Below are 14,864 nucleotides of genomic sequence, written 5' to 3'. Positions count from 1 at the left end.
TATAGGATTTTAGATTAGAAATCATTTCTCCCCAGAATTTGATAATGTTTCCTCATTGACTTCTAGCTTCAAGTCCTGTTCCTGAGAAGTTACATTGTGGTTCCCAATGCTTTGACTGCAATCTGGTTTTCCTTTCTCAAAGCTTTTGAGGTCATTTCTTTATTTCTTGTGTTCTGAAATTTCACAAGGATGTGCCTTGATATAGATAATGTTTTGGCCAGTGTGCTGGGCTCTCAGCCTTTTAGCCTGGAACCTTCTATCCATCATTCTGGGAAACTTTCTTGAGTTATTTCTTTGATAATTTATTTCTTTATCTTTAATCAATATTTACAATCTCTTGATCTTGTTTTATGCTTTGGGAGATTTCTTCAATCTTTTCTTCCAATCCTCACCCCAGCTCTGCTCATACAGACACTTAGGTTTCAGCTTTCTCTGGTCTAATTAGTTGACATTCATCTGCTTTCCAGCTTCCAAAATTTTGTTGATTTCTCTGGTCTATTGGGTTTTTATTCCTCTTTCCTATTCTCTTCTTCTTTGTGGGTTTATGATTTAAAAAAAACTGACTCTAATTTTTTCAGAGTTCTGAGAGGGAAGATCAATAAATATAAGTGTTTAATCCATTATGTTTAACCAGAAATCCTAAGATGGACTTTTATTTGTGACATTCTAAAGTTTCATTATGATATGCTTAGGTGTAGATTTATTTTTATTTATTTATTTAGTCCTCAGGTACACTTTCAGAATGAAGATTCATATCTTTCACCCTGGGAAATTCTCATTATGTTATCATTTCAAGTATAATTTTGCTGCCATTCCTTACATTCTTCTTTTCTGGAAATCAGACTGGATGAATGTTGGAGCCTCACAATCTCCAAACTGCTCTTTCATATTTTTATATCTCTTTGGATCTTTGTGCTACTTTGTGGGTGAATTCCTCAAGACTTCCTTAGGATGCATGAATATTTCAGTATCTCCAGTCTAGATTTTATCTAGCCTATTGATTCAGTTTAATTTATACTGTTAATCTCAAAGATTTCTAATTGGCTCTTACTCATATTTACTTTTCCTTGTTTTTTTTTGTCAATTTAGTTTCATAACTTTATTTACTTTTTAAAGACATTCCTCTTTCATTTATATTTTTGAGTATCTTAATGCCCTTGGAGACAGGTATGTTTCAGAATTCAGAATTTTTAAGATTCTGTACACACACACACACACACACACACACACACACACACCATCTCCAGGGGGGTCCTGGCCAACACGCTATAACCAAACATGTTAATATTTCCCCAATGAAAAGCATGAGTAGGTGCTGCAAGAGAAATACATGAAGACTGTGTACATGGACTTAATTCAAGTCACATTTTGCCACCAAGTGATAATTGGTTAGGTGAGATTAGGTTTTGCCACCAGAGAAGATCCAAAATAATTTCCTTTCCCAAGTTTGAAGATTTCAGGTTAGGGACCAGTATAATCATTTTAAAGTCTTTATCAGACTGTCCCATAAAATTCATTTTATCTGAAGTAAACTCATCTTCTGATTGCTGATATTGTTGCCTGTTTCTAACATTAGATTTCTTCATGTGTTTTAGAGGCTTATCTTGTTTGCAGGCTTACTGGCTTATTTTGAATGGAAGGTTTTTATCCTCTCCCTTTTTCTTTATACCCATCTCAGCCTTGTAGTTTTGCAATGTCTTAACAGTCCTCTGGACCATTAGCTCAGAGGCAAGCATTAAAACGTGCCACTTCTACTGTTGTGATATTAGTGTTAGCACAGATTCAGATGCTGAGTCAGTGAGTGGCTTAAATCAGTTCTTGGTCATGAGACTACATCTTTGATATTTGATTCCCAAATTCTGCAGCTTCTTATAACGCTGAAATCTAAGTGGCAGATTGTCAGCAACTTTTTCAGCTTTTCATGATTTGAGGGAACACTTATCTTTGTCTTAAAAAAATGAGCCTGGATCTGACCACTGTCTCATATGAGTCATCTCTAGTTTTCTTTACTCTGCATGAGCTGAACTGCTGACCAAAACAGTGTGCTTCCAGACTTGGAGGACAACAGGCCCCTGACTTCAGCCCCCATACGTTTTGAGTTTTTCTTTTACTTATATTCCATCACTTTTAATCTCAAACATATCTTTTTGTTTTCTTTTTAAAACATTTTATCCATAGTTGCTGTCTCTTGGAGCAGAAGGGGTGCCAAAAAAGTGAATTCACTGTGCCATCTGACCTGGAAGTCACTGTCACCTTTTAAAGATGTTAAATTCTATTCTCTTTTTTAATAAAACCCTCCTTTCCCTTCCCACATTCCCTCAGCCATAACGCTTCCCTCCTTCACAACCAGACTTCTCCAAAGAATTAGATAGTTCTATACTGTTTCTAATTCTTTCACTTCCATTCACACCTCAACCCACACCAGTCTGGCTGGCTTGCTTCCTCCCACCCTCCCACCTTCCCCCCCTCCCTCCCTCCCTTCCTTCCTTCCTTCCTTCCTTCCTTCCTTCCTTCCTTCCTTCCTTCCTTCCTTCTTTCCTTCCCTCCTTCCCTCCCTCCCTCCCTCCCTCCCTCCCTCCCTCCTTCCATCTTTTCTTTCTTTCCCAGGGTTTCCAGTGATGTTCTTGTCACTAAATCCAGTGGATATTTTTCATTCCTCACCTATTCATCTACTCAACTTCTCAGCAGCTTTCAATACTTGTTGAATACCCCTTACATCTTAAAATACTCTTTTACTTTGTTTTCCATAATTTAAGAGTGGTCTGGATCTCTTCCTACCTCTCTGGCTTCTTCCTCAGAATATCATTTACAGGCTCAACCTCTGTTTAGCCATTGAATATTGGAATTTGTTCAGGCTTAGTCTTAGCCTTTGTCTTTTTACCTTATATTCTCTCCCTAAGCAGCCTCCTCCGTGCCTGTTGGGTTAGATACCAACTCTACATAGATAACTACCAAATTGGTGTGTCTAGTCATACTTGTCCTTTCAGATGCAGAACAGCATAGCCAACTTCCTTCCTGACATTACCTCTTAGGTGTCTCAGAGGGATCTCAAATTACATTTCAGTGTCCCTACCTAAGTAAATGCTACCACCATCCATCAAATTGTATAAATCAGAATCCTTAGGGTCATCCATGACTTCTTCTGTTCCCTCCCTCACCAAAGGCAACCCATCTCTGAATCTACATCCCAAACTTTTCTTAAATGTCTCTACTTCTCTCCATGTATCTTTCTTGCCTAATAAATGATCATCTTTCATAAGGATCTCTGTAGTAACCTCTTAATTAGCTCATTCACACTGGCTCTTGCCCACTGAATCTCACAATCTTGACTCCATACAATTGTCAGCATACTCATGTTGGTAGAAATATCTAATCATCACTGACCCTCTCACTCCATCTAATTCATACATAATTGGAAAATTTCAATAACATATTATTGCTGTTAGAAGAGAGACAAAAGATTTTAATGGTCTCTAAGGCTACCCCTCTTACCTCCCGGTTTTATCATAGCTCTTCTTGCTCTCTGTTCCTCGCCACTGTGGCCTGCCTTCAGTCTCTTGGTCTTACATATTGCTACCCTCCAGCACCGTATGTCATAGGGTAACCTCCTCCTGCAGGATGTTCCCTCTGCCTGAATGGTCCTCCCTCCCCTTGGGGCCTGGCTATCTGTTCCTTGTCCTCAAGCACTCAACTAAGTTGTTGCTTCTTCAGGAAGTCTCCCCCCTTCCGTAGTCTTCCTGACCAGCTCAGGCAGCCCCCTGAGCACCTAGTCAGAACATTCGTCATACATATAATTTCACATTGTGTTGGTCTAATTTTCTAAGTATTTGATTAAAGTCTGTCTGAGGATAGAGACCAGGTCTGTATTGTTTCCCATTGTATGCCCATCAGGTGAGCTGGCATAGGGTAGGTGTTTAATAAGTATAGGTTGACCAAATCATTTTGAAGACTCATTTTGACATCAGATATGTTCACCAGCCCTCTTAGCTTTGTGTAAGCATCAGATTTGATATGCCCACCTTTTATGTCTTCATTTGAAACACTCATAACTAGGTGAGGGCTGTTCTATGCCATAAAACTGGAAGGATCCTTCCAGTTTGACACTGGTTCTGATGAAGTTTCCTTTTACTAAGATAAATCACTTATAACAAACAGCAAATAATAAAATTTCTACTTGCCATGATTTGTCTTTTATCTGAGTTTCCCAAAACCTACTTTTACCAACAGATGTATTCAAAAGCCTTCCTACAAGTCTTCCAAAAAATCAATCTATAGGACTCAGAGTGGAAAGAACAATAGAAATTTATAATAGAGTGCTGTGATAAAACTGGCAGCCAATAATAACTTCTGGAAGAGAAGTGAATACATCATTGGCCTGTGTGGGCTTTATGGTGGGTGAAGACAGACAAACCGTTGTTTGGAGATGCCCAGGGGAGAAATGCTGGTAATAACCTCCACACATGGACCAATATTTCACTTTGTAACAGAGTGGAAAAGTGGTGTGGATAATCCATTTTTTTTTTTTATCCCTGAGGGAAGTCTTTCTATTATATAAGTGATAGAAAAATCACTGTGGAAAATATTAGTTGTGTGGCTCAGGGCTGTGCAGAGAGAACAGTAAATGTGAATTTCCTGAAGGCAAGGGGCAGGAAGATTTTAATTAAGTGTGGTAAAGCTTGGCTGAGCCTGAGCTTACAGACTGAAGGGGGTTAAACTGCTACCGAATGTAGTTGTAATATTGGCTCAGACATTCAATATGCACATATACTTTGACTCAGCAATTCTACTTCTAGGAATCTTACAGAAATACTAGCCTAAGGATGTGCATATATATGATGATATATATATACATATATATATCATATAGCTTTATATGTTATAGGAAAAATTAGGGACATCCTAAGTGTCCATCAGTTGGGGATTAGTTAAATCATTTTATGCTCATAATATATGGAACGGTAGGAAGCCATTAGGAAAATGAAGTTTATCTGCTTGTGCTGCTATAAACAGAAAATATTGTTGAGTAAAAAAAAACAAGTCATGGCAAAAGGCAATAATCACAATTACAATCATCGGAGTATGTAGTGTTTATGTAGTGTTTGTGGCATGCCAAATACACTTCTAAGAGTCCTTCATATATTAATTCATTTAATCCTCATAATAACTTTAAGAGGTGGATACTGTTGTTATCTTCATTTGGACACTGGAGGATACTGAGGCATATAGACATTAAGTAACTTGCTCAAAGTCACACAGCTGGAGGCAGTATGATTCCAGACTCCAAGCTCCTAACCAGGGGTGGGCATTTTTTTTTTTTTTTTTTTTTTTTGGTAAAAGGCCAGATAGTAAATATTTTTGGCTTTGAGAGTCGTATGGACTCTGTTGGAGCTACTCAGCTCTGCCATGATGGCACAAAAGCATCCATGATTGCTTATTGTGAGTTTTCTAAAAAAAAAAAAAAATACATTCGTGTACATTTTCAGACATGGACAATGGTTTGGAAGTATGAAAACCAAACTATTATTAGTTATTGTCCCAGGAGTGGGGTGCATGTATCACTTCTCATTATCTGCATACACAAAATTTTAAGTTCATTTTTTAAATTGAAGAACAGCAGAAGAGCCTCAAGGCATACTTCTATTCCTCTTATCACCCATTGGAGATTCTTTTTTACCTCAAGTTTTAAGAGTGTCTTTTGCCTTGAGAAACAAGGAAAATATATGGGTGAAAGGAGTAGAAGCCCCTATAATTAGGGTTGCCAGATTTAGAAAATAAAACTACGAATGCTCCATTTAAATTTGAATTGCAGATAAATAATAGTTATGTGTTGCTTACTGCATTTCAAATTTAATGACACATCCTGTATTTTATCTGGCATTCCTAGCTAGAGGACCATATTCCTTACTATGATAACATATAAAACTATTTCCTGGTGTCTGCTTAGCCCTGGTTTCACTGTCGCCTATGTAAATGCATCCAGTACATTTCATGTCCATGTGCTCGGGTTCTCTCACAGGTGGACCTGCACCTGCGGCTGCAGGTCCCGCAGGTTGGTAACTACGTGGTCGTGGTCGAGTATGCCACGGAGGTAGACCAGCTGTCTGTGGTTGATGTGCACATGGAGAGCCCTGGGTCTGTCCTGGTCAGCCAGGTGAACATCTACAGCTGCAAGTACAGGTAATCAGTCCTGTCATGGGGGATTCCTTTGTACTGGAACAATCCGGAGGTCAGCCTTGGGACCTTTGGTTTTTTATCTGGATTGGGAAGTTGTGTCCTTTTTGAGGCCGATCTTGAAAACAAGCAGGAGACTATGCTCTCGGGTGTCACCCCCAGTGTAGTATTGGAAGGCTTCTCTGTGGACATCTTGAAATTGTTGCATTTTCTTGAAAAGCTGTGTGTTCCACTCACCACTTTGGCTCAGATTCCCATGAAGCAACCACAATCCTGGGTCATTCAGGGAACTCAGTGGTCTCACCTCAAATGCTGGGTAGAGCACATGGGCACATGGGAAAGGAGAAAAGACTCTGTCACAACTGCCTTCACAACACGCCCTTTGGAGACTGGGAATACTTAATGTTTGATGATCATCAGGTGAAAAATAATTAACCCTGATTGCTGTATTTAAAAATTCACCCTGATTCAGTTACTCTTTTCTAAGAACTTTGACAAAGATTTATTAAAAATTGTTTTCTTTTTATACTATTTCAAGATCTATGCAAATGCCCAGAATATGCAAGGGGTGTTTTCAACATGAAATTAATTGTGTAATAAATGGCACTGGGAGTCAGTCTCTTCAGACAGCAGGTGGAGAACTGCAGTGAACCCACCCAGTTCTTGGCCAAGGCCTTAAACAATTTTGTTACCACGACTTGCCTATGACTTTTTGTCAAGCTCCAAATGACCTGAAGTAGTTGGACATTTTTCCTGTTTTGCGAATAAAAGAACTTATGAAAAGAGTTACTTTTAGGAGCTCAGAATGGAAACTTTTATGAGACTTAATGAAATGGTTATTGCATTAACATCATGCTCTCAGCAACCTTAAAAAGGAAACTGTGAGGGCTTCATTTAAGAATCTTTAAAAAAATCTAATCAGCCCTTTTTTCTGGGGTGGTGATTTAAAAAAAAAAAACAAAGAATATAATTGCATTTGGACTTTTAATGGGGCAAAAAAGTTCCCCAGAATGTTCTTTCATTACCTGAAAATGTTAGTTTCATCTGTGGATGACATCAGCAACCACTGGAATGTACACTCCCGGGTGGGTGGGTCACCTCACCACCCAAGTCCTGGAGACTGTTGGCCACAGGGCTGGTGCAGGGCTTCTCCAGACCCTGTCCACCCTCTGGTTCAGCCGTCTGACTCCTTCCACCTTCCAGATTATGTCGCTTGATCCCTGCTCCGCAGGATACAAGGTGGCGATGGCTAAGGACCCAGGAGGAAACACTCCTAATGTCCCTGGTGGCTCTCTGACCCATCTCAGAAGAGTCTGAGAACATCTAGACCAAGCGGAGGAGTGGTTTCAAAGCTAAAGAAAGAAAGGGCGCCCTTCCAGGATTCCATAAGCCACGAGCTTGGTTTCATGACCTCTGTCTGAATGGCTTTGAGGCAGACAACTGTGCGGTATTCTGTAGATCACTTTGTCTCTGGGCATGACAGCACCAAGTTCTTCTTTACCAGGGACATTAGAATTCCAAGACAGGGTTGTATTAGACTAGGACTCCCTTTTATTGTGTTTTAACTATTTCCAGGAATGTGCCGTGATACTGTTTCACTAGTCTAAAATATTTCTTCCTTCTCTACTTTGGCTGTCATGTGGACAAGTGAAAATGAACAGGCTCTAAGTACTGTAGTCCAAAAATATGGTGCAATTGGAAAATATTTGACCCATAAAAGCCTATTTCAAATGACAGGCCCTTTCAGCAATTGCAGCTTCTCCTGCTGAGGGTTGAACCTTTCTTAGCGTTTCTCAAGTGAGTTCTAATGGTGTTATTTAAAAAAATATCCCAACAGAAGAGTAGTGGTGCTAATTAAAATACCACTTTTCAAAACAGTGTTGTGATAAATCTGATCACCCTTCTGTAAGAGATGTTCACTCATGATTAAATCAATCCAGTTATTATCATTAGTCTATTCTTAGTAAGAATTTGAAAAGGATATGGATAAAACTAAATCTTAGTGAATCACCTAATATATTTAACTCCCAGGATTATGCTTGAACCAAAAGGAATGCATTTAATTTCACACACACACACACACACGTGCACACTCATGTGCTCAAAAGGGAAAAGAAAACAGCTGTTCTTTGAGTTTCTGACTGTGGCTCTTTATATACCATCTCATTTTAATCCTTACCCAAAAGTCATTGCATAAATTATTTCAAATATTTCCCAGAGATGGTCATTTCTTTTAGTTTGCCTCTGAACTAGTTTCCATATTATATTTACAGACAGAAAAGTTGCTACAGGATATGAAATCAGAAACATTCCTCAAAAAATACTTCCTTAATGGGTTAGAGTGTATTCTTTGGTTTCAAACCGTGGCCTTTTAAATGTTCCTGAACTCCGTCTTTCTTTCTTTCTTTCTTTCTTTCTTTCTTTCTTTCTTTCTTTCTTTCTTTCTTTCTTTCTTTCTTTCTTTCTTTTTTTCTTTCTTTCTTCCTTCCTTCCTTCCTTCCTTCCTTCCTTCCTTCCTTCCTTCCTTCCTTCCTTCCTTCCTTCCTCTTTCTTTTCTTTTCTTTTCTTTTCTTTTTTCTTTTTTTCTGAACTCCCTATTTCACCTGATAGGGTGGAAGGAAGGAGCGCAGCTGGTACAACAAGGAAGGAGGGATGGGAGGAGCAGACTGAGCTTCCAATGGCAAACTCTGGTTTCTCATGACTGGAGTAAGGCCAGCCCCAGTGCTGATGTGGTGTGGTATATCATTGATCATTTTGAGGCCAATAGGCAACTTTAATCACTGACGGTACCAAGAATATTGATAAATTTCCAAGAAGGTTGTGTCTTGGAGATCAGACATTATTGACCCTGGGGCTTTTTCTCCCAGTGATTAGACCAAGTATTGCATAAAGCCAGGTGGAAAAAGTGAGCAAGGCCTTTAGCCCTGAGATGTGCCCCAGTCAGAAGGTTTTTTTTCTTGTACTGATTGTGGACTGCATCTCTCTTAAACTCATTGTGCTGGAAGATGCACTGTCAGTGGCCTGGTTATAAACAGGAGAAACAGAAGAGCAATCAGCTACCGCACAAGGAGGCACGGAGTCAGGCTAAGCACACTCTTTCCTCTTACAGTGTCCTCTGCCGGAGTGTTGTGACTGATGGCAGGAGTCGCCTCGCTGTGTTTGAGCTGTTAGCAGATGCAGGCATTCGGCTCAAAGCGCACAGGGCCCGGTTCCTTCTGGTATGCTTCTCTTTTGCCCTTTGAATTTTAGAAGCATTTTGGTGATATCTCTATATTTTACAACTTATGAAAACTTTGAGTGGATTTGTATTTCATCTATAAAATGAACCTGTGAAGAATTGCCAGTTTAATGATGTGTTTTCTTCCCATCTAGAACTCTGTCTTGTCTCTTCATTTGTTTGAGCCTTTTTTTTATAGCACCCAGTAAAGTTTGCTCATTAAGTTTGAACACATCTCACAGAACTCTATTTCATTAATGTTTATTCATTGTTACTATTATGAGTGAAATCTCTTTTGTCATTATAGTTCCTAGTTTATTTTTATGCTGGTGTATAGAAATGCCATTAGTTACTGTTTATTTTCTTGCCCATTTTACTATTTTATTATGTCTATTAGCTTCTTGGCAGACTCCTTCAGAATTTTCAAGGTTGCAATCACCTGGTATTTCTTTTCCAGACTACTGTTACTCTATCTCAAAAAGTATATTTTTCAGTTAATTAGATATATACCATTAAGAGTTAAAAATACCAAGTTTGGCAGATTAAATATCTGCATGCCTCCCTTTTAATAACGCAACTTAAATATTGAGAATTGTGATAAACCCAGGCAGTGGGACTGGGCTAGGAAGGGGTGGCCAGATTTATAATAAATGTCTCAGAGAACAGAAGATTATCTACGTATGAAGCAACTTCCTGTCACTGTTAATATTAAGCATGTATCACACTCTGAGAAATGCTAGGCCAGCTTGTTCTAATGTGTTTTAAATATTCGTTCTTGACAGTATTAAAAACTTTGAGCCTTCTCTTAAGAATTATCTGGAATTGAGTTTTTAAAAGTTATTACATAAATTATATAATAACTTAAGACGTTCTTTTAAAAATTGTGACTCTCTTTTTAGAGATAACAATCCGAGTGAATCTAACCTCTTCATCTTTGGGAATTATAACAGCGCTGAGTCTTTATCTTTTTTTATTTTATTTTATTTTATTATATTATGTTAGTCACCAAACAATACATCATTAGTTTTTGATGTAGTGACCCAGTTTTCATCTTTTAAGCATAAGTTTGCCCTTTTTGAAATAGTCTAATATCATTCGGATGTCTAACTAGAATATAAGCTAATGAGGGCAGGGGTGTTTTCCATCCTGGTCTTATAGGATCCCTTAGTCTTAGTGCCTGGCATAGAGTAGGTGTTCAATAAAAAGTTTTGTTGTTACTGAATAGGTTTGTGATCAAGCTGGTAATATAGTTTTTTTTTTTAAAGATTTTTATTTATTGAGAGAGATAATGATAGAGAGAGAGCATGAGAGGGGGAAGAGTCAGAGGGAGAAGCAGGCTCCCTGCTGAGCAGGGAGCCTGATGCAGGAGGCAATCCTGGGACTCTAGGATCATGACCCGAGCCGAAGGCAGTCACTTAAACAACTGAGCCACCCAGGCGCCCTGGTAATATAGTTTTGATTAAAATAAAATGTATTGATAAGTTAATAACAGTTTCTTGTGTGACTCAAAAACTAGCTCTGGAGACCCTTCCTTCAATGAAGTCTAAATGTACCTGAGATTCAGGTTATCCTCTATTAAGAAAGAGTGTTTGTAGCAGGAGCTACAGACAACAGGCTCTGAAAAGCAGGCTCCCTAGCTGCCTACCATGTACCCCCTCTCCCTCCCAAGGGGTTTGAAAAGCCAGCATCAGCCCAGCGTAGGAGAGAAAAACAGGCACTAAAAGTCACTGACAAAGAGTTGTTTTTGAATTTCATGATTTTATTTATTCCTGTGACTATTCCAAGAACATTTAAACAGTGATTCTGTGTAACAGTAAAAAGGATTTGTTGCACATAATGATGCAATAGGGAGTGCCGTTCTGCAGTTTTTTCTGCTTTAAAATAGCTATTGTAATTTCTTTACTTAACAACTTTTTTAAGAGTATGTTTGACCATACCATTGGCTTTGCCGATAACCGTGATGTTACCTTTTTGCATTGTATTTGCTCAACAGCATCAAATTTGTATCATACCCATTGAAGAATTCTCAACTGAATATTTGAGACCTCAAGTCAAATGCATTGCCAGTTACGGGGGTTATGTTAATCCAAGGTAATGGGTTTCCTTCCTTTCTCCTTTGTTTGTGCTCTGAGTGGTACTATAATGCTTGTAAGGCTGCAACTTCATGCTTAACTTCAGAAGGGATCATAGGCCAAGGTACTAAAGGCTGATGATGGGTTAAAATAAAAAATCAGTTAAATCATTTCCCCCAGCAGTCTTTCCAGTATTCCATAATATCAGGAAGCTGACACAGTACCAACTGGGGGGAATGGTTAAGCTTTGCCCTCAATGGCAGTTACTGAGTGCTGTTCTGAGCCCTCCCAAAGACTCACTTTGTTCCAATCCTTTAATCTCTGTGTCTGAGGCTCCTTATTTAAAAAACCGTGAAAATAATGACCCATGTCATCACTATGTTATGAGGATTAGCTAACCAGTGATTATCAGGTTTTCAGGAGGGTTGTTTTGTTGTAGATTCAAAAATAACTTATAGACACAGTTGTGAAATCTTGGGCATATGGTTAGGACTATAGAAGCCACCAAGACAGTGAAATCTGCCTGTGCCTGAAAGAAATGATGTGCATTTGTCTTTTTTGTTTTTATATGATTTTATGTCGACATTTATGTTTGGAGGTGAATAATAATGTTTCATTGCATTGACCCCATTTAACATGAATTTTAGTTCTAGAAGGGAAAGTTTCTATGAGTTTCTGTCTGGTTACTATTTTTCAAAATTAAGATTTTCTTTCTGTTTTAGCTCATTGTATTGACCAGGTTTGCTGCAATACACTTGTCCAATTGACTACACTGAGAATCTTTGTATAAAGATCCCTCCACAGTCCTGTGGTTCTCTCGAGACTAGATCCTTTTGGTGTCACACAGTCTTTTGCTCACAGTCGCTATCTTCACCAATGGATGGTTCTTCCATTTTTGGTTGTTTTTTAATATTCTTTTTTTTCAGTGCCTCTTGTGTCTCCCTGGTCCCTGAAACTCCTCCAACAGCATTAATTTTGGATGTCCCGAGTGGTGAGTCTTCTCCTTTCCTGCCCCAGGATCCTTCGCCTTCTGCAGATGTTGTTACTGGAGTCACCCTGAAGGCACCACAGGTGGGACTCCTCTCAAGGGTGTTGTTTCTAAATTACGGTTCTCAAAGCATGGCCCTCACTAGAAGCATCGGCATCACCTGGGAACATGTTAGAAATGCATGTTTACAAGCCCACTCCAGAATTACGGAATCAGAAACTCTGGAGGTGGGGCCCAGGAATCTGTGTTTTAATAAACCCTCCAGGGGATTTGGATGCCCCTGAAGTTTGAGGTCCTCTGCTCTCAACTGTGGAGAATCCTGGATGTGAGGCATCTGGCTAATCCTGTCTATGACCACCCCATCCTGATGTTCTCTTTTCTTTCTGTATCTCTACCTACACAGTCATTTGGCAACTTTTCGTGGCCCATTTTGTGATAGGTCGTATTTTCATGGACTACTGCTATGTAATATTGTTGAGATGATCACTTGTCTTCCCAAGTTGGAATGTAAGCACTTGCAAAAGCTGCTCTGGCTAACAGAGTTTTTGCATCCCCAACTATATCAGCAAAATGCTTTGCAGGCAGGAAATTCTCAATAAACATTTATTGATTAATAGTCAATAGCATAAAGATGAAATATAGTAAGGGACTGTATTTTTTTTCACTGTAAACTATGAAATTGCAGGACTTACCATTTGCCCTGATGATATTATATCTTTTTAATCCTAGAGATGGCTCATGTCCATTCACATTGCATCAAGTTAGAAAATGAACAGGATCTGAGAGAGAAAATTTAATAAGAGCCTGTATGGGGAAGTCCACCCAGAATCATAGGGGGCGATGAATTTGAAATCATGACAAGGGAGTTCTAGTCCTGGTTTTGCTCTTAAATTAGAGTATGACGTTTATCAAATTATTTGCTTGCTTCAAGTCACGGTTCTCAACTGAAAACTGAAGATAATCTTTTATTGCTGCTGTTTTTCCTGTTTTTTTGAGGGTTTGAAAAGACACCTCACGGAGTGAGATTTTCTAGAGAGAGCAGGACTCACACTCAAGCTAGATCAAAAGTGGGAGCATGACTCTGGTTTTCCCTGTGGTTGGACAGGGGTGAGGGGAAGGTGGAGGAGTGCAAGGTAAGGACCCCCCTCCCATGTGCTAGAATTAGTGTGGTTTGAACTTCCTGCCTGTGCCAAGGGATGTGCACCTGGGCCTTCTTTTTGGCTTGTGCAGGTGTGGGGCAAAAGATTAAAATGAGTGATGGAGCTTGACACCTGTCAGTCAAACATCCAAGATGGAGCCTGACTCTTTCTTACTGGGTTATTCCAAGCGGTATGTGAATGCTGGGAACATTCTCGCACAGCCTTTTGGCAAACATTATGCATTTCTACTGGGTGTGTACCTAATAGTGCAATTGCTCAGCGATATGTTTGACTTTGGTAAAAGCTGCCAGACAGTTTTCCAAAGTAATTGTACCAAATTACATTCCCTCCAACATCACTTATGGCTGACCACACTGTTGGTTCATACATTCTGAGTTGAAGGTCATTTGGTTTGTTTCCAGGATTTCTGATTACAAAGAGTGCAGCTGTAAACATTCAAGTGAAAGTTTTGTGTGACCATAGGTTTTCATTTCACCTGGTTAAATATCTAGATGGTTTTGGTTTTTAAACTCTAAATGTTCATAACTCTGCAACTTGGGGAGTTATTTTATCCTCTTTTTTTCTACTTAGAACCAAGTGACCCTGCGAGGACTTGTACCACGTCTAGGCCGGTATGTCATTGTCATCCATTTTTATCAAGCAGCACACCCAACATTTCCCACACAGGTCTTTGTGGACGGAGGGCGGCTGTGGCCAGGTGAGCATCGGGGAGCAGGCACCATAGCTACGTGCCCAGCTGGGCCTTGCGGGACCATGACCGGAACTCCTCTTGCTCTGCCTCCAGGTGTCTTCCGTGCCTCTTTTTGCCCCCATGCACTTGGCTGCCGGGACCAAGTCATTGCTGAAGATCAAGTTGAGTTTGACATCTCAGAGCCAGAGGTGGCTGTGACTGTGAAGGTTCCAGAAGGAAAGTCCTTAGTATTGGTATGGTCTGCTTCTCCCTCACCTTGCTCTTCATGTGCTTGCCTTGGCCAGCCGTTCTGTGTGTCTGTTTGGCTTGTGACAATAATTCCTCCAAGGAATTGAAGTCTTATAGAAAAATGTTTAAATTTTATAGCTACCTTTTGAAAAAAAAAAAAAAAAAAGCTGGTGACAATTAAGGTCAAGGGAAGTTGGAACAATGGGTAAGTGTTTAGGAAGAAAAAACTTCCTGGCAGGAAGCTCTGGTGAACCAGGGTCTCACTCTGCATCAGTCCCTCCTCACACCTCACCTGACTGGTTTCTTTCTGAAGCATTTAATCTTCCTTTGTTCTCGA

General features: G+C 39.5%; 1 protein-coding gene across 2 annotated transcripts in view; it reads left to right on the top strand.

Moving 5' to 3' along the window:
* The window catches only part of LAMA3 (laminin subunit alpha 3), a 256,339-nt gene that overhangs the window by 135,151 nt on the left and 106,324 nt on the right, over positions 1-14,864 (top strand). For both annotated transcript variants that reach the window (XM_088019656.1, XM_028098310.2), the window contains exons 24-29: positions 6,017-6,177; positions 9,281-9,389; positions 11,382-11,479; positions 12,387-12,531; positions 14,179-14,305; positions 14,393-14,532. In XM_088019656.1, coding sequence (XP_087875782.1) covers positions 6,017-6,177; positions 9,281-9,389; positions 11,382-11,479; positions 12,387-12,531; positions 14,179-14,305; positions 14,393-14,532 — 780 coding nt within the window. The remainder of the gene's footprint in view (positions 1-6,016; positions 6,178-9,280; positions 9,390-11,381; positions 11,480-12,386; positions 12,532-14,178; positions 14,306-14,392; positions 14,533-14,864) is intronic.

Source organism: Eumetopias jubatus, unplaced genomic scaffold (assembly GCF_037043125.1).
Source record: "Eumetopias jubatus isolate StellerSeaLion01/CBP00866 unplaced genomic scaffold, mEumJub1_p1.0 scaffold_16, whole genome shotgun sequence".
Classification (NCBI taxonomy): Eukaryota; Metazoa; Chordata; class Mammalia; order Carnivora; family Otariidae; genus Eumetopias; species Eumetopias jubatus.
This window is presented reverse-complemented; position numbering and strand designations above follow the sequence as displayed.